Here is a 19,474-nt window from a genome sequence, read left to right on the forward strand (position 1 = left end):
ATAGGTCATACTAGGAATATTAGGAATGTGGAAGTCAGTGGTACTGAGTGAAATGTAGATTATAATGGACCTGCTCAAAGGTTTTAGAGGAGAGTATTAGTAAGTGGCCTAGAGATACTTTGGCCAAGTATTTCCTGTGATACTTTGGCAAAGAATGTGGCTGCTTTCTGCCCTGATTCTGAAGGAGGGTAAATTTAAGAGGTTTAGATTAATTGCATTGTCAAGATAGCCTAATATTGACATGTCTTGTGGATTTTAGTGGGCCCTCTTGTGCAGATTTATAATGAAAGGCAGCAATCTGATCAAGGGAAAAAATTGTACATCTTGAGCAGCAAAGGAGAGACAGGAAGTATAATAGAGCTAGGTCTGATGCACAAAGAGATAAAAACTTTAAATAAGTCTGATGATAAATGGTCCAAAGGGAGTGGTGACCTCACAGCAAGAACTCACTTAGCTAGGCTTCCAAACTGTGAAAAGGGATTAAAGAGAAGCTTAAGCAGGGAAGGCAAACATCAATGGAAAGCTGGTGCAAATGTAACTGAAGGAGGAGGCCAAGTCCAGCCCTAGCAAGCAGCAGAACTTGGCAGATTTGGCTTTGGTTCTGGCTTTAAAGTCAAGGATATTGGAAAGGTGTTGTGGAATCTCCCTCTGAAACTGACAGCTGTGTCTGGGGTGTCTGTCCATGAAAGCCCACAGAAACCATCTCCTGAAGCTGTGAAGGTGGAGCTTGTATTGTGTTGGAGACTCCAAGAAGCTGGAGAAGCCAGAGTCATTAGATACCTGCCAAGGAAACCTGCTAACAGGATGTGGAACCAGTCCAAGGCAGAGAAGAGTGTTACTGTCAACAAAGCTGAAAGGAATTGGAGAGGTGAAGAGTGTTTGACATCAGACATGGAGATACAGAATGTGTTGTCTGCCAAGTTGATTTTTTGCCTTACTTTGTTCCAGTATTTCCTTACTGTGCTTCCATTCCACACTTTTGTTGTTGTTGTTGTTGTTTTTAAGAAAAAACAAATTATTCATTTTACATACCAATTACAGATCCCCCTCTACCCTCTTCCTGCCCCTCCATCCCCCCCCAACCCATCTCCCATTCTCTCCTACAACAAGGTAAGGCCTCCCATGGGAAGTCAGCAGAGCTTGGCACATTCAGTAGAGGCAGGCCCAAGCCCCTTCCCCTGCCTCCGTCCCACCATAGGTAGTGGGCTCCAAAAAGCCTGATCATTCACCAAGGATGGATCCTGATCCTGCTGCCAGGGGGCCCCTTAAACAGATCAAGCTATGGGCTGGTGAAGCTGGGTGAGGGACGGAGTGGGAGAGCCATGAAGGAAACAAGCCATAATGGAAGGAAACATCATGGGGATGGGGAGAGACTGGGTGCTAGGTAAGTTCAAGGAATCCACATGGATGACCCCAGATTAGACTGCTAGCAATAGTGGAGAGGGTGCCTGAACTGGCTTACCCCAGTGATCTGATCAGTGAATACCCTGTCATCATAGAGTCTTTCTCCAGAACTGATGGGAGCAGATGCAGAGATCCACAGCCAAACACCAGGCTGGGCTCCAGGAGTCCAGTCAGAGAGAGAAGAGGGATTCTATGAGCAAGGGGCATCAAGATCATGATGGGGAAACCTAGAGAGACAACTAAACCAAACTAGTGGGAACTCATGAAATTTAGACCAATACCTGTGGAGCCTCCATGGGACTGAGCTAGGCCATCTGTATAAGTGAGACAGTTGTATAACTTTCTAGATATAACATTAGTAGCACAGACACTGAGAACAACAATTAATAAATGGTACCTCCTGAAACTGAGAAGCTTCTGCAAGGCAAAGGACACGGGAAATAAGACAAAACGATAGCCTATAGAATGGGAGATCTTCACCAACCCCACATCTGACAGATCTCCAAAATATATAAAGAACTCAAGAAACTAAACATCAAAATACCGAACAATCCAATTAAAAAAAATGGACTACAGAGCTAACCAGAAAATTCTCAACAGAAAAATCTCAAATGGCCAAAAGACATTTAAGGAATTGCTTAAGTCTTAGTCATCAGGGAAATGCAAATCAAAACAACTCTGAGATACCATCTTACACCTGTCAGATGACTAAGATAAAAAACACTGAAAACAGGTTATGCTGGAGAGAATGTAGAACAAGGGGAACACTCCTCCACTGTTGGTGGAAGTACAAACTTGTACAGCCACTTTGAAAATCAGTATGGCGGTTTCTCAGAAAATTGGGAATCAATCTTCCTTAAGACCCAGCTATGCCACTCTTGGGCATATACCCAAGAAATGCTCAATCATGCCACAAGAACACATGCACAACTATGTTCATAGCAGCATTATTTGTAATAGCCAAAACCTGGAAACAACCTAGATGCCCCTCAACCAAAGAATGGATTAAGAAAATGTGGTACATATACACTATTCAGCAGTTAAAAAAACAATGACATCATGAAATTTGCAGGCAAATGAATGGAACTAGAAAATATCATCCTGAGTGAGGTAACCCAGACTCAGAAGGACAAACATGGTATGTATTCACTCATATGTGGATACTAGATGTAAAGCAAAGGATAACCAGAATACAACCCATAGCTCCAGAGATGCTAGCTAACAAGGAGGACCCAAAGAGGGACACATGGACCACCCTGGGAAGGGAAAATAGATGAGATCTCCATGAGTGAATTGGGGATGAGGAGCAGCAATGGCAGGTAGGGCATGGGAGATGAGAACATTCCATCCTTTTGTAATGGTAATGTTTATGCTGGGAAACTGCATGTTGGAAGTATGTGATCTGTTTCAGAGTGGCCCCTATAGGACAATATGTTTGCATGTTTAGTCATCATGGAATGCTTTGGAGGGATTAGATGGCATAGTCTTGTAGGCATGGATGTGGTCTTTTTGGAGGAAGTATGTCACTGTAAGTCGGCTTTAAGGTTCAAGTTACCAAGCTAGGTCCAGAACCTTTCTCTTTTTGCTGCTTGTGGATAGGATGTCGATCTTTAATATATCAGTCTGGTTATGTGCTGCCATGCCCCCCATGATGCCAAAATGGACTAAACTTCTGAAACTGTAAGCAAACCCTGTTAAAATGCTTTCTATTATAAGAGTTCCCATGGCCATGGTGACTCTTCACAGCAATAGAACACTGACTAAGACAGACACCAACACCTGGCTTTAAAAGGAGATAACAATAACTAATGCATATTTAGCTGTTGTGGGATATTTGTTCTCTGTGTGAAGATACATTGCTGTGGTTGGTTTAATAAAGGGCTAAATGTCCAATAGCTAAGCAAGAGGTATTGGTGGGGTGTCCAGGCACAGCAAGGACTCTGGGAAGAAGGTGGAGTCACCAGGGGTTACCAGCTAGACTCAGAGGGAGTCAGAGGAGCAGAATGCAGCAAAGGTAAAAAGCCACGTGGTAGAATATAGATTAAAAGATATGGGAAAATTTAAGTTATAAGAGCTAGTTAGGGACAAGCCTAACACAAAGCTGAGCATTCATAATTAAAAAGAAATCTGTGTCATTATTTGGGAACTGGCTAGCAGGACCGAGAAAGACATAAAACACTTAGTAATATCGAATTTGAAAAGAGTATAGCATCTTTTCTGGTAGCAAGAATACTATTAGTAATATAGTGTATGACCCCACCCTGTGTAAACTATTAGCTGGTGAGTGCTATATGCTGACACACAAGCCACAGCGAAATGCCCTGTATCTTAGCCCTCTTACCAGACTGAAGTGAGTCAATCAGGTTTTAACTTACCAATAAGAGAGAGTTGCCCAATTGGAAATTTCACTGGCAAAAGTAATCTCTCCAAACTGTACACCCACCAATTTTGTTTTCCTTCATTCATATGGTATGAATTAATGCATGCTGGGAAAGTACATAGAAAGTAACTGACAATGCTCCATCAGAGCATTCTTTCTAAGAGACTAGTAGAGCTCAATGACTTAATCTCAAACCATTTCTAATCCAGATATTACCTAGACTGTTTCCTCCTGCAGTGTACACAATAAACTATTCCTTCTATTCTGTCTCAAATGAAAACTTACGTTGCACACAAATCATTTTCGAGCTACTGTAATGAACAGCCCATTATGTGACTCAAAAGGGTTCTATTAAAATTGTCTGATGTTACAAACATTTAATACAAGAATTTAGGAAGTTGAGTCAGGAGAACAACAAGGTCAATACCGTTTGTGACTACACATGGGGATAAGGAAATATGAGTCAACATGAGTCATCATAAGAGACCTTGTTTCATAAGTATTTTTCTGAAAGGCTGAATATGAAGCTGTTCTAGATTTAATGAGCCTTCCCAAACACAAACAGCTTAATAAAGAATAGGCTCTTTAACAATAACAGCTCTCCAGAGCTGTATAATGCTCAAGAGGATCTGTCCAGGAACAGATTTGCTAATGCACATCCACCATAGGCTTAGGCTCTGCACACCTGCTATAACCCAGGAGAAATGCTGCTTTCTGCCCTGCTATCGCGACTTACTCAGTTTGCTTTCTTATACAACTCAGGATCACCTGCCCAGTAGGATAGGCCCTATTCCATTAATCATTACTCAAGAAAATACTCTATAGATTTTCCTACATGTCAATTTGTTGTAGGAATTAAGCAGAGTCCCTGTATCTAAGATAAACATTAGAGTGAATAGTTGTTTTTGAGAAGTGCTTTGACCATGAAAAAAATCATTGTGGAAATAATGATTGTTTTCTGTGATCTGTAGAATTGTGTTTCTGAGGGGTCATTACAGCCTGTGCAAATGATTTTGGTCAATAGATACTTCTGGCATACCTGAAGCTCTTGGATTACTGGGTACTGAATCCAGTACACATAATGACTAAAGAAGCAGGAGCATGATCCTTTCCTTTAGAGAAAATATAGATTAGGAACCTTTGTATGAGAAACTCGTGTGTAAGAATCCATAAATATGCCTGTCAATGGTGGTTTCAGGTTGAGTTCATAGATGAATGACATTTCTTTGGCCACACAGGCCTAAAAATTTCATCCTAGAGTGACCTCTTTCTTTTACCAATTCATCCAACCCAGAACACCCAAAATAATTCCAACTCTAGCTTCTATCAACCTACCAAATCCAATAAGCATACCTAGAGAGTCATCTTGACTTCGAAACACAGATTTTTTTAAACAAACATCAACTCTCTTAACACTCACTTTTCAGTGTGTGGATCTGAATGCACACACACAAAATTTTGATAATCTGTCAAATTTGGGACTGTAGAGATGGTTCAGTATTTAAGTCTACTTACTCTTCTCATAGAAGACATGAATTTCATTTCCAACATTAACACTGTGGTACACAATCATGCCTACATCCTGTTGTAGGATCTGATGCCCCTTCTCTTCTATGGGCATCAGACATACAAGGAAGCAAAACACACATAGAGGCAAAATTAAATAAATATAGTAAATTAAAAAACACTCCCATGTTTCCTTTGTCATGATGAACAAAACAGCCAGAAATTACATAGAAATGTTACAAATATCTGTAGGACTATGCTATACCCAAGCACCTCATTGGGGATTCAGGCAGAGGCTTCAGCACTAAGAAATACCAAAAGATTGTCATTGGGTTTTCTAGACAGGGTACTTATCCATGAGCCACAACAATGATCTCGGGTTTCTTTCAAGATTGTACAGCATGCGTGTTTACTGCCATAAGTGAGTTTCAGGTCCAGAAGCTCAAACTGTCTTCTGACCCTACCCGCCAAAATGTTTAGTTTCCCCTAAGGTCTAATAGTATGCCAATAGTTGTTTATAAGGACCCGCAAAGGCCCCTAAAAGCATCCATATCTGACATTAACACTCCACGTATCATTGGTATGCCAGTCCAAGTAGTATAGAAGCCTGCACAGCCGCCAGCACCTGTTGAATAGCCTTCTTCTGTTCCAGGTCCACATAAGCCAAAATAACACGCCCAAGACAGCAATGTGCTATCTCCAGAATCCAAACAGGCACACTAAGTATTGTGCTTCTTTTTCGTTGTGTGAGGGGCAGGTGCAATGACTTACCTTTTACATTAGAAGTAGTATCTCTGTAAAGCAATCATCACTGGACTCCTAAAAATATCAATGAGATTAGACCTTTGAATTTTGGTTGAATTTATGACCCATCCTTGATGGGCATATGTGTTACCAATGAGTTCAAAGTGGTTGCTACCTGCTGCTCACATAATCCAATCAACATAATACCATCAAAATAATTCATCAATGTGATATTTTTGTGAAGAGACAGGTGATTGAGATCCCTTCTAAGTTATGACATTTGGGACAGAAAGGTAATAAATTATTTATTGATGTAAAACTGTGAAGGAAAACAGTCCAGTGCTATCTCTTCTATAGTTTTAAGTAGATTGGTTAGTGCATAATTAGAGGTTAAACATTTTGATTTTGTTGAAATTGCACTTGGAATAACTGTGGTTCATGAAGTTCGGAAGGACAATTGGTAAATGAAGTTAGCTTTTTAACAGACTCTCCTAAGTTCTTATCGAAATGTAGAGAATTCAAGAGCAGATTGATTAGTAAATTACTCAGCTCATGATTCAGGGTCTTTTCCAGAACACAGATATGTCTCTAAAGGAGGCTCCAGTAAGGGAGCTAAGGGAGCTAGCACCTGCATCCATGTCAGTAGTGCTTTGCTCTCGATTTTGCCTGAACAAAAAATTCATCTTTACCTCTTTTACCAATTTTACACTTTTGTCATGAAGTTTATATTCATTCCAAGAACTTGATTTCACCTCTTCATGATTAGTATCCTCCTTAATATTGTGACAACAGTCCAAGTTAAGGACCAAGTGACCCCAAAATCAAAAGGGATCTTTTCCACCTTCTTTATATGTCTTTTCATTTTCCTTCAGAACTCTGTCCCATACTACTTCACCTAAATTGCCTTCTTCTGGAACAGGAGTTAAAAACAATTTGCACACAGTATAATAGTTATGTTTTTAATACTTGTGCTTCTACTTATTTTTAAAATGATGCACGTCCAAAATAAAGCAAAGCCTTCTCTGGTTTCTGCACCATTATTCTCACTCACCTCCTTCTCTGAGAGTGCTTGCTTTTTCATTTCATCAGCCAATTTTTGGTCCCTGTTCAAGAAACACTTGTCACCATTGTAGAGATGGAGAGCCCAGGGATAACTGTGCTGATAAATGAGGGATACTAAAGACTCATCCAAAAACCTACTTTATTAAGAGCCCCAGATAATTTATACTCTGGAGTTTAAGAAAGATTATGTGAGTAAAGTTTGATTATGTGTTCAAACTATACAATGACAAAAGCAATCCACATGGTACAAAAATGTTTTCCCACGAAGGTATATAAAGCATAGTTCAACTGAATAAAAACAAACAATGATGAGTAATGTGAAGTAAGCTCACTCCTGTTATATTGTGAAGAACACGAAAACATATTCCAAGAAAAATTCTGAGTTTTGAAGAAACTGAAGTCACAATTGCCTTGTCCTGTTTTTTTGAAGTGTACACACAAGCACTCAAAATTCTCCTCACATGACTTCATTCCAGGTCAATATTCCAACAAACACATGAACAAAAATAATTTTAACAAAAGAAACATAACATATAAAGATAGATCTTTTTAAATATGGAGTCTCTCTCCTATCACACACACATACACACACACAAATAATGATATGTGTATGTATATGCATATATCTGCCTTTATTCCATTAACATACCTGGTGCCCAAGGAAGGCATAAAAGTGAGTCAGACCTCTGAACCAGGATTTACAGATACTTCTGAGCCACCCGACGTAGGTGCTAGGAACCAAACTTGGATAACCAACAGCAGCGGTGTGATGGGTGATGTTGCTCTGCATGCTGTGAATGTGTTGCTCTGATTGGTTGATAAATAAAATGCTGATTGGCCAGTAGCCAGGTAGAAAGTATAGGCGGGATAAGCAGACAAGGAGAATTCTGGGAAGAGGAAGGCTGAGTAAGGAGTCGCCAGCTAAACACAGAGGAAGCAAGATGTGAAGGCAGAACTGAAAAAAGGTGCCAAGTCATGTGGCTAAATAAAAATAAGAATTATGGGTTAATTTAAGTGTAAGAGCTAGTCAGTAATAAGCTTGAGCTAATGGCCATACAGTTTATAAATAATATAAGCCTTTGTGTGTTTCTTTGGATCCAAGTGGCTGTGGGACCAGCTCGTGAAAGAGATTTGTCCTGACTGCAGGCCAAGTGGGACACAGGAGAAAACTTTCAGCTACAGCAGTACTACTGAGTCAACTCTCCAGGTCCCAAAGATGTCATTATAGTACAAAAAATGAAGATGCTTCTGACCCTTTACCCCTTCTGCCTTCCATCATTTGCAGGTGATGAAAGTCCTTGCTACTTCTTCAGTGAAGATTTCAATCCCTTTGTGAATGGACTCTGCACATTGCTTATTTAAATTGTTAACGCAATTCTCTTGGTGTGAATGACCCCAACAAATGACTTAGCTGAGTAGAAATGAGTCCACATTATGCTAGAGAAAGTTACACTATGTGACAAATACTTTCAAAAATGATTACTTATTTTTCTTTTATATCAAAAAGTGTTTTGACTGAATGTATGCCTGTATGACCTGTTGTATCCCCTAGAACTGGACTTTAAGACAGTTGTGAGCTTCTACGTAAGTGCTGAGAATTGATCCTGAGTCCTGTGGAAATGCAACCATATTTCCAAAACCCTGTTTTGGATTTTTTGAGAAAAGATCTCTATTTATAAAAAGGCCATCCTGGAACACAATATCAGGGAATCAGGCTTACCAGCAATCAAATTTGGTGATAAAATTCTCTGCCATTAATTTTTGTTTCTGAGAATATGATAAGAAAAAGTATTTAGTCCTCAGAATACAGTAACATGATCTAAAAATAATGATTGACAATATAAATATTAGTTTCATTTGAAAATATATTTTATTACTGAAATTATCATGTTTCTGTATTCTTGGAATACAATATGTTAACAACTTGAAAGGGACAATATTTTAACTAAGGAGAGACTCTACTAACTCAAGCACCAGTGAGACAGCTCAGTGGGAAAAACATGTGGACTGCAAGGCTTGACTCACTCATTAGGTTCATGGAGATTTTCACCAGTATGAAATTTTTCATGATTTTGAAGGACAATGCAACATGGCAAGACTTTACCACACTGACTACATTCATTGGGGTTTTGTCGAGAAAAATCTCTTTCAGGATTGTGAAGATAATTGTTCTGTGAAAAGTCTTTACCACATTGATTACCTTCATATGGTTTGTCTCCAATAAAGGTTATTTCCTTTATCTGAAGGGGACTGTTACATGCAAAATCTCTACTGTATTGATTATACCCATAGGGTTTCTCTCCATTATGACATCTTTCATGACTCTGAAGATGGGTTTTACGTGCAAATGCTTTATCACATTGGTTACATTCATAGGGTTTCTCTCCAGTATGACATTTTTCATGCCTATGAAGATTACTGCTACGTGCAAAAGATTTCCCACATTGATTACATTCATAGGGTTTCTCTCCAGTATGAATTCTTTCATGACTGAGAAGATGACTCTTCCTTGCAAAGGCTTTATCACATTGATTACATTCATAGGCTTTCTCTCCTGTATGACTTCTTTTATGAATGAGAAAATTCTCCAGTGTAAAGGCTTTAGCGCTTTGATTACATAGATAGAGTTTCTCTCCAATATGTTTTCTTTCGTGACTAAAAAGATTACTCTTCTGTGCAAAGGCTTTACCACACTGCTTACATTGATACGGTTTCTCTCCAGTATGAATTCTTTGATGACTACGGAGATTACTCTTCTGTGCAAAGGCTTTACTGCATTGATTACATTCATAGGGTTTCTCTCCAGTGTGGATTCTTTCATGACTTCGAAGATCACTCTTCTGTGCAAAGGCTTTACCACATTGATTACAACCATAGGGTTTCTCTCCAGTATGACTTCTTTCATGACTGAGAAGATTACACTTCTCTGCAAAGGCTTTACCACAGTGATTACATTCATAGGGTTTCTCTCCAGTATGAATTCTTTCATGAATGAGAAGCTTATACTTGTGTGCAAAGGCTTTACCACAGTAAGTACATTCATAGGGTTTCTCTCCAGTATGACTTCTTTCATGCCTGTGAAGATGACTCTTCTGTATAAAGGCTTTACCACATTGATTACATTCATAGGGTTTCTCTCCAGTATGAATTCTTTTATGTATTTGAAGATAACTAGAACATGCATAGGCTTTATCACATTGAGTACATCCATAGGGTTTCTCTCCAGTATAAATTTTTTTATATATTTGAAGATAACTGGGACTTGCAAAAGTTTTATCACATTGCTGATATTCATAGTTTTTCACTCCAGAATGAGTTCTATGTATTGGATGAAGACTGTGACATGTTGAGACTTCATCACTTTGATTATATTCATAGGGTTTTTCCTCCAAATGAGTAATTTGGTGTACTTTTATAGAGGAATCATATCTAAAGGTTCTATCATGTTGATTACATTCATAGAGATCCTCTTCATTATTGGTTGTTTTATGTGTTTGCAGATAACTGTGATGGCTAAAGTCATCAGTACATAGCTCATATTTATCACTTCCTCTTCCCATATGAGATTTTTCACATCTTTGAAAAGAACTGGAAGAACTCAGAGTTTTACAACACTGATTGCATGCATAATATTTTTTTATACTGTGAGGCACACTACATGCGCAAAGTGAATCAGTACAGACAGAAGAATTTCCATATTCCTTGTACTCATAAGGGTTTTCTCTAATGTGAGAGTATAAACTTGTATCACAGTCATCATGTCTTCTCACAGTGGGGACTACTACATATCTTCTAATTGTTCCAGGAGAAACAGAGGTATATTGCTTCTTTCCATATCCCTTATGCTCACATGAGTTGTATGAACACTGACAGTTGATATACCTATTAAAGGAAGAACAACAAATAAAAGATTTTCACACTACATTCATACAGTCTAACATTTTGTGCCTCAGAGATGTGGTATATGGATTCATGTTTCTACACCACAATTAATTCCTTGTCTCTCATAAAGTTCTCCTCTCACTAAACTACAGTAAGTCACTCACTACAAATGTATGAGGAACACTAGCTTTAATATGGAAGCTTTGCTTATAAAATGTCTTAGACATACACTAAGCCCCTTATCAATGTATATACCTTATGTGATGATTGAACGGCATGACAATTCTACACCATGCCTCTCATATGGCTATGATTAAAATTGTGACATTTGTTATAGCATTGTTTCCTTGTCTTATCCTTAATGGAATGCTTTCCACACAGTGATTGGCTACCTGACATTGGAGTACATGGTGTCGTGAGAATTTAATAAACATCACATAGCTGTGCTAATTTACACTGTTGCTTTTCTTTAAAAGTTTAGGGTACATTAACATTTCTTCCAAGGTACATATGTATTAGATTGCACATGAAAATTACCTTCCATGTCTTCTAGAACCTTGATAATATTCTTCAATATTGTAGTCTTCCCATTTGTAACCTAAAATACAGAACCAGAAAATATATGTGATATATTACTGGAAATTAGACACAACTGAAATTACTATCTTTCATGAATCTTTGAACAATGCCTGATTTATTCACTAGATCCTTCCTCTTTCACATTTGAAATGACAGAAGAGCAACAATCTCCAAGAAATGCTTATGTCCTTAAGTTAAAAAGTGACAGAATGCTCACATTCTTACCTATAGAAGTAAGGTTCCAGTAGGTTTCCAACATCACATCTTTGTACAGACTCTTCTGGGAAGGATCCAGCAAAGCCCACTCTTCATGAGTGAAGTTAACATGCACATCCTCATAGGTCACTGCATCCTAAAGGATCCCATATATGCACATAATAAAAATGATGAGACTGACTGCATTGCAAATATACATTTCATTGAAAATATATTTACATAATTCATTCTGCTCGTTATATTCTATCTCATAGGTCATAAAATATCAAATGCAGTCACCATCACATTTTAAAAGGAAACAGAAAAGGTTAATCATGCCTTCCATTTGTGCCCTCAAAACAGAATAGAGCATTGCATAAGAAATGCTTAGTAATATATACAGAGAGACATGCAAACAGATTAACACTATGTAGTATACATTAACAAAGTATTATCAAAATTATTAACTTCAAAAAACAATAGACAATATGGGTGTGGTGGTGTCAATCTTTAATCTCAAAACTCAGGAGGCAAAGGCAGGTAATATTTCTGATTTCCAAGCCAGCTGGTCTGTGTAGAGATTTCCAGGACAGCCAGAGGTACATAGTAAGATCCTGTCTCAAACAAACAAACAGAATGCACTCAGAGGCTCACTTGAAATTCCTCCATAGCGTTAAAACATTCACTACAATTCTGTACTTCTCAAACATAAACTGGAGTAACCCCTGATAAACTGCAAGGCTAACAATTCCTAGGAAGGAATGCAGTTTCAGTAAGTTACTGGCAGATCAAAGAGGTCTCAAAAACATTAGTAAAGTAAATGCTGATCTTAAAAAAAGTAATAAAAAATGATAGATGTGTCAACAGATAAGATTGTCTGTTGCTTTTAAAGAGGTCCTAGATCAGTTCTCAGCACTCACTTGTGATTGCCAACTATTACTACCATTAGTCCAAGAGAATTCAATGCTATCTTCTAACTCCAGTAAATACCAGGCAGACAAGTGATAGTCACTCACAACCAACTGTAACTACAGCCCTAGGGGGATCTGGCTCTTTCTGGTCTCCATGGGCACCAGGCAAACACAGTATACACAAGCATATAAGTAGGCAAAACAGTCATACATAGCAAAATTATAGTTTATATCCTAACAAATCAAAAAGAATAAAGGGGCTGAAGATGTAACTCAGTTGGTAGCATTCTTGCCTAGCATAGATGAATCTCTCAGTTCAATTCATGTTTCATAAAGGGGACAAGCCTGGGATGCTTGTAACCAAAGCTCTTGAGAGGTGGAGGTAGCAGCATCAGAAATTGAAGGTCATTCTTTGGGGACATAGGAAGTTTGAAGGCAGCCTGGGCTATATGACACCCCGCCTTAAGAAACAAAAACACAAAAAGAATCACAAAAGAATGTCCCAGGAGAAAGAAGAAAAAAAGCATATGGGACACAAGTTACTAGAGAGTTATGAAAGGCCACAAAGCTGGAATAGGCATTGACTTCAGTCATAGTCAGCAGAAATGGCAACCTGGGTGTAGGAACTGAACTCTTTCTCCTGCAAACTTCATAGGCACACTTCCACTGAGCCATCTTTCCAGTATCTAGAAACTGTTTATGCACAATATAGCTTCAGTTTCTGACTTTTATTACCAGCAGAAGACATATTTATCTTGGAAGAAGACTTTTATTTGCCCCATCAATAGCTATATCTAAAGGAAACAGGAATTTACTGCTCATAAGCAAGAACTCATAGGACGAAATGAACAGTCATTGTTTGTCAAGTAATAACCATCACATCCTGATATAATTATGTATGGCTCTGAAAATAAAATATTGAAATTTAGGCTAATGACTGAAGCCTACAGAAGAGGTCTCCATAAAACTAAGTCTGGAGTAAAAGGTCTTTTTCAGATAGGCACGAAGGCCTGACACCGCTGGTCTCACCAACTGGGAGGTAGAAGCAAGAACATCAAGGCCAGTCTTAATCCCATGAGGTCCTAAGTAAAAAAAAGAAGGAGGAGGAGGAGGAGGAGGAGGGGGGGGAGGAGGAGGAGGAGGAGGAGGAGGAGGAGGAGGAGGAGGAGGAGGAGGAGGAGGAGGAGAAGAAGAAGAAGAAGAAGAAGAAGAAGAAGAAGAAGAAGAAGAAGAAGAAGAAGAAGAAGAAGAAGAAGAAGAAGAAGGTGAAAAAACAAAGTTTAAGGAGACACATAAAGGTCAAGATCATATACTCACAGTATACCACAGCATGGTCCAGGCCCTCCTCTGAGGAGCACCAAAACATTGACTATCTAATGCTTGTCTGACCAAGCACCAGGCCCTACTTACTGGCTCACCCAAGTCTAATTTGAGAAACCCACCACCATCAATTCAGCCATCCTCATGCTTGATGACATAGATGCTCATCCATGAGTGTCAGGAGATGTAAATGAAACCAGGTATCTTGGAGCATCAGCACTTCCATTAACTGAAATAATCTGGGCCATCTACAGAGATTTAGCCCCTGTGAGATTATTCTTGAGAAACTTCCCCTACTGCTTCCGAGGCTCAGAGACAAACAACTGGCAAAAGTGTCTAATCCTTATTTTCTCAAGGCACTAGAGGCACTCTAGTTCTCCATAATGGCTATTCATTGGACTACTCAAGAGACCCAGCTGACCTCCGAGTCTACCACCAATTTCCCCTCATTCCAGTCCAATGATACTGTCTGGTCAAGAGAGTAGGCAAGGACACCAGATCTAACCTGGAAAGGACCCTAAAACGTGATTCTCTCTACTCTATGGCAGTGAAGATAGCTGGCATTGTATCACGGACACACCACACCCAGGTCAAGAATGCAGAGGTCACAGATGCTGCTAAATGGAGTGTCTCTGCACAATGGACTCATTAAAATTAATGTTTCATTGGGTCCCCAAGCCCTTCCACTCCATATCCCTCTAACTCCTCCTGAGTCTTATATTTTGCATGAATACAGGGTCATGCTCCAACTCCCACAGCTCTTAGGCCTGAACCTGGGAACTAAAAAAGACAGACAGAGGAAGGTTTTATCTAATTTAACTATAGACCAGCAACTCTTATTCATTTTGATCTTTGCTCACTGAAGCCCATTTTAAATGTCTAGTTATATTTAGAGAAAGAAAAAGTATGGAGGTTTATCTTTTGATATAGATATATATAGTCTATAATTCTATGAATGCCCTGTGGCTGGGTGCCCTGATTTCCAGAAACAAGGGAATTTCCATTACAAAAAAAAATGGATTTGTGAAACTGAATCCTCCAGAAAAGTTCACAAAAAAGATTCTAGATTTTGTGAATCATACTCTATGCCACAGGAAGGAGCCCTGGGGATGGAATTAATCAGTCCAAACCAGAAATTGACCAGAATTGCTGGTTAAGCTTAACACCTGGCCCCTGTCATACTACACAGGAATAGGAACTACCCAGACTATCAGTCCATTGACTGATGAAACTCACTGTGACTGGGGGCAGCCCAAAATTAATGTCCTGCTTTATGAGTTAATTCATCAGGATAACAATATTGCTGAATCCCAGAGATGGTTTGGTTTGCATGTAGCAATGGTTTCACTATATGTGCCTCTTCCAAACCAAGTAGACAGGTTGATCAGGACAAGATGGTATTGAAAGTTTCCATTTCTGAATTAAAACAACAGTTAGATTCCCTTACAAAAAAATACATTACAAAATCAAAAAGACTTAGACTTACTTCTCATGAGATAAAGGAAAATATGTATAGCTTTGGAAGAAACCTGCTGTTCCAATAATAATTGATCAGGAGTAATTTTTAAAAAGTCATGTTTAAGGAAATAATTGATACCAGTCTCTGTTCTCTTGGTCCCTCTGGCTAACTACTCTGCTATCAGTACTGACTGGGCCTATAATTCTCATTCTGATTGGATTAATGGCAGGGGGCTCTGCATATTAAACAAAAACAGGATGAGTCCATGATTTGATTTATTCATTTAGTCCAGGGGTGAATGTAACAGGCCCCAGAACTCAGTAGGCCCAAGATCTTAGAACAATTGACTCAATAATGGAGGTGGCATTCTGGCTGCAATACTCAGCAGTTAAAAAACACCATCTGCCAAAAATATAAACAAAGGCCTATTCCATCCAAGTCTGTATTTGTGGGAATTCTCTAAATGTACTAACCTTGCTTTTTCGTCTGTAGTTCTGCTTCTGGTTAACTGTTCTTGTTAACTGAGCTATGTCGCCCCAGAACATGATTTTTATGCTTAAAAGCTCATCCTGAAAAAGGCGAGGAATAAACTGAAATCCAGAACACGAAGTGTAGTAGCAGGCCAGCTAATAAAAACTTTCTATTGGCTTAAATCCATGTTCCAGAAGTCTACTCTGTTGACTACCTACAATAGGTACCTCATGGAACTCTATGTGAACACTAGGTTGAACAGGCTCCCATCATTTGGATTCTGCCACTGAGTCTTGGTATTACATTTGTCCATCACCACCCACAGATGTTTTTGTTTTGGAGTGACAGGGTGTCAAGTAGTCCAGGTTGACCTCAAGTTTAGTAAATTACTGAGGTTAGCCTTGCATCTGCCACATAGTGACATTTTAATAGCAAACACTGAGGCTAGGAATAATCATATGCACTTTGAATATCAGCACTGAAGGCTATAACAACAGACATGGAGGAAATCTAGATAATCATAAGGGCATGCTTTAAAAACTATAATCATCCAAATTGTGAAAGCTAAAAGAAATGGCTAATTTTCTCAATAGGTACCATTTACTAAAGTTAAATGAAGATTATATATATATATATATTAAAAAAAAAGGCCTATAATACCTAAGAAAATGAAAGGAGTAATTAAGAGTCTGTAAACTAAAAAAGTCTAAGGCAAGATGCTTTTATGGCACAATTTTACCAGACTTTCATAAAAGAGTTACTGCTAATACCACTCAAATTATTTCACAAAAAGAAACAGAAGAAACATTGTCTAATTCATTTTATAAGGCCACAATTACCCTGAAACCCAAACCATATAAAGATGCAAAAAAGAAAATTACAAATCTTTTCTCCTTATGAACCAAGATGTAAAACTTGTCAATAAAATACTACCAAACTAAATATAAGATCATATCAAAAATATCATCCACCATGTTCAGGTAGGCTTCCTTCAAGAGATGCTGGGATGGGTCAATATACAAAAATCAAGAAATGTAATCCACCATATAAACAAATGGAAAAAAATACATGCTTAGCTCATTGGATGCAGAAAAGGCCTTTGACAAAATCCAACACCCCTTTATGATAAAAGTTCTGCAGAGAAAAGGGATAGAAGGAACACATCTAATCAAAATAAAGGCAATTTCCAGCAAGCCTGCAGCGTGGTAAATGGAAACAAACTCAGAGTTATTCACCTAAAGTCAGGCTGCTATATGGCCACCAACTTGGGTTTCCTTTATTCATACTGTATTAAATAACAAATAGTGGGAAAGTAGACAGGAAGATATCCCCCTGCCCCATCAGATCCTTCTTTATGTCAGAGACACGTGCAGCTCAATGACATAAACAACCTCTAATCTAGCTATTGCCTAGAGTGTTTGCCCCCGAAGTGTACACAAGATTCTCTCACCATATCTATTCAATATAGAGCTGGAAGTCTAAGCTAGGAGGATAAAACAACCGAGAGAGATCAAGGGAATACAAATGGAAAAGGAAGAAGTCAAAGTATTTTTATTTGCAGATGATGTGATACTATATGAAAGTGACCCTACAAATTACACAGAGGAGCTCCTATGGCTAAAACAAATCACTTTCAACAAAGTGGCTGGATACACAATTAACTCACAAAAATCAGTAGCTCTCCTATGAACAAATGATTAAAGGACTACTCAATAGAAGGAAAGCAGGGGAATGACCACTTTCAAAATAGTATCAAATTATACAAAATATCTTGGGGTAACCCTAACCAAGGAAGCAAGACTTGAATGATAAAAACATCAAGTCTTTGAAGACAGAAATTGAAGACGAGAGAAGATAAAAAGATCTCCATGCTCATGGATTAGTAGGACTAACATAATAAAAATGACCATCCTACTAAAAGTAACTACATATTCAATGCAAAGTCCCCATCAAAGTCTGAATACAGTTCTTTACAGATGTTGAAAGGACAATTGTTGACTTCAAATGTAAAAACAAAAAATCTAGGACAGCAATGCAATCCTGAACAATAAAAGAACAGCTGAAGGTCTCATCATTCCAGACTCCATGTTGTACTCCAGAGGAATAGAAATAAAAATCATGTGGTATTGGAATAAAAGTATTATTTTTTAATTAATTAAGAAAATAATTTTAAACACACATATGCCTACTCAGAATAAATGAAGATAAATACATACATACATACATACATACATACATACATACATGAATGTAAAAATATCACGTTCTTAGCCTGGAGCAGCCCATGGAGTGACGTCATTCAGAGACTGCTGGCTCCAGCATGGATACAGGAGTAGCAGGAACAACACCATGTGTCAAGAGACCTCACGGGGCCTCAAGGGGCAACAGGGGACCACTAGGACATGTTGTGATCTCATAGGACCAAAGGCACCTCAAGGGACTTTATCGGGTGTGAAATCCCACTGCCAATTCCCACAGCCCTGGGAGGGTCACACACTGACTCCCATGGCTCCTCCCCATGTGGGGACAACAGTCCCTCCCACACCATAGTATGGATTCCTAGCTCGATCTGCTCTCCTCACAAGAAAACCCAAAGAACCAAGAGAGCCTCATAGTGCCAGAACCAGGCCTGAAGCATGGTGGAGTGGAAGTGTCCTCCCTATCCTGACTGGTGGTCTGTCTGGAGGCCCTCATGGGCCAATGAGAACTGAGTGACAGGAGCAGCACCCTTAGAGACAGAGTGCCATGAAGGGACATAGCACAGTGGTTCCCAGCCCTGGCTCCCACCCGAGGCACAGAACTGTCCCAGGCCTGCAGAGCTTAGCATTGCAGCAGAACCTGGACTGCAAAGTCTTCCTTGAACTATCTCTGCACTCAATAGGCACTTCCCATTCTTCCTCCTGGACACAAAAAAACAGGGAGTTTTGCATACAGCAATCGTTACTCAATGTGCAGTGGAGTAATCCCCCTGCCTCACAGATGAAGAGGCTCCCAGCCCATTCAGATCAAGTTTGAAACACATGATGGATATTTACCAGACATCAGCAATTTCAGTAAGGCATGCCTAAGATTGCTCACACCTCTCAGCTGCACATTGGTACCCTAAACATTAATACTTTCCAGCCTTTTAGCCGGCCGGTGGTGGTGCACACCTTTAATCCCAGCACTCAGGAGGCAGAGCCAGGTGGATCTATGTGAGTTTGAGGCCAGCCTGGTTTACAGAGCAAGATCCAGGACAGGTACCAAAAGCACATGGAGAAACTCTGTCTTGAAAAACCAAAAAAAAGAACAAACAAGCAAACAAAAAACCTTTCCAGCCTTCTGTGTAAGGATTGGAGTACTTTTACTTCAGATTACTCATTACTGCTTGCTGCTGTTACTTAAGTAACTATATATGCCTCTACTGAAACACATGTTTTCCATGTCTGGATTGTCCTGGGCACTGTATATGGTTTTAATTTACTCATCCTTCAGTTTAAATTGTCTGGGGCTATGAATAAAGTTGGCTATTGAGTGAGATTTTAGTCTACCTCATTCATCTGCTCCTTTCTCCCAGGTTTC

General features: G+C 39.1%; 1 protein-coding gene across 3 annotated transcripts in view; it reads right to left on the bottom strand.

Moving 5' to 3' along the window:
* Positions 1–7,221: 7,221 nt before the first annotated feature.
* Positions 7,222–19,474, bottom strand: part of LOC102928496 (uncharacterized) — a 33,152-nt gene continuing 20,899 nt past the window's right edge. For all 3 annotated transcript variants that reach the window (XM_076559453.1, XM_006996694.4, XM_042267028.2), the window contains exons 3-5: positions 11,783–11,909; positions 11,516–11,576; positions 7,222–10,978 (exon numbers count right to left, since the gene is read on the bottom strand). In XM_076559453.1, the coding sequence (XP_076415568.1) occupies positions 9,118–10,978; positions 11,516–11,576; positions 11,783–11,816 (1,956 nt within the window). In that variant the 5' untranslated portion in view covers positions 11,817–11,909 and the 3' untranslated portion in view covers positions 7,222–9,117. The remainder of the gene's footprint in view (positions 10,979–11,515; positions 11,577–11,782; positions 11,910–19,474) is intronic.

The sequence above is a fragment of the Peromyscus maniculatus genome, chromosome 22 (assembly GCF_049852395.1).
Source record: "Peromyscus maniculatus bairdii isolate BWxNUB_F1_BW_parent chromosome 22, HU_Pman_BW_mat_3.1, whole genome shotgun sequence".
Lineage (NCBI taxonomy): Eukaryota > Metazoa > Chordata > Mammalia > Rodentia > Cricetidae > Peromyscus > Peromyscus maniculatus.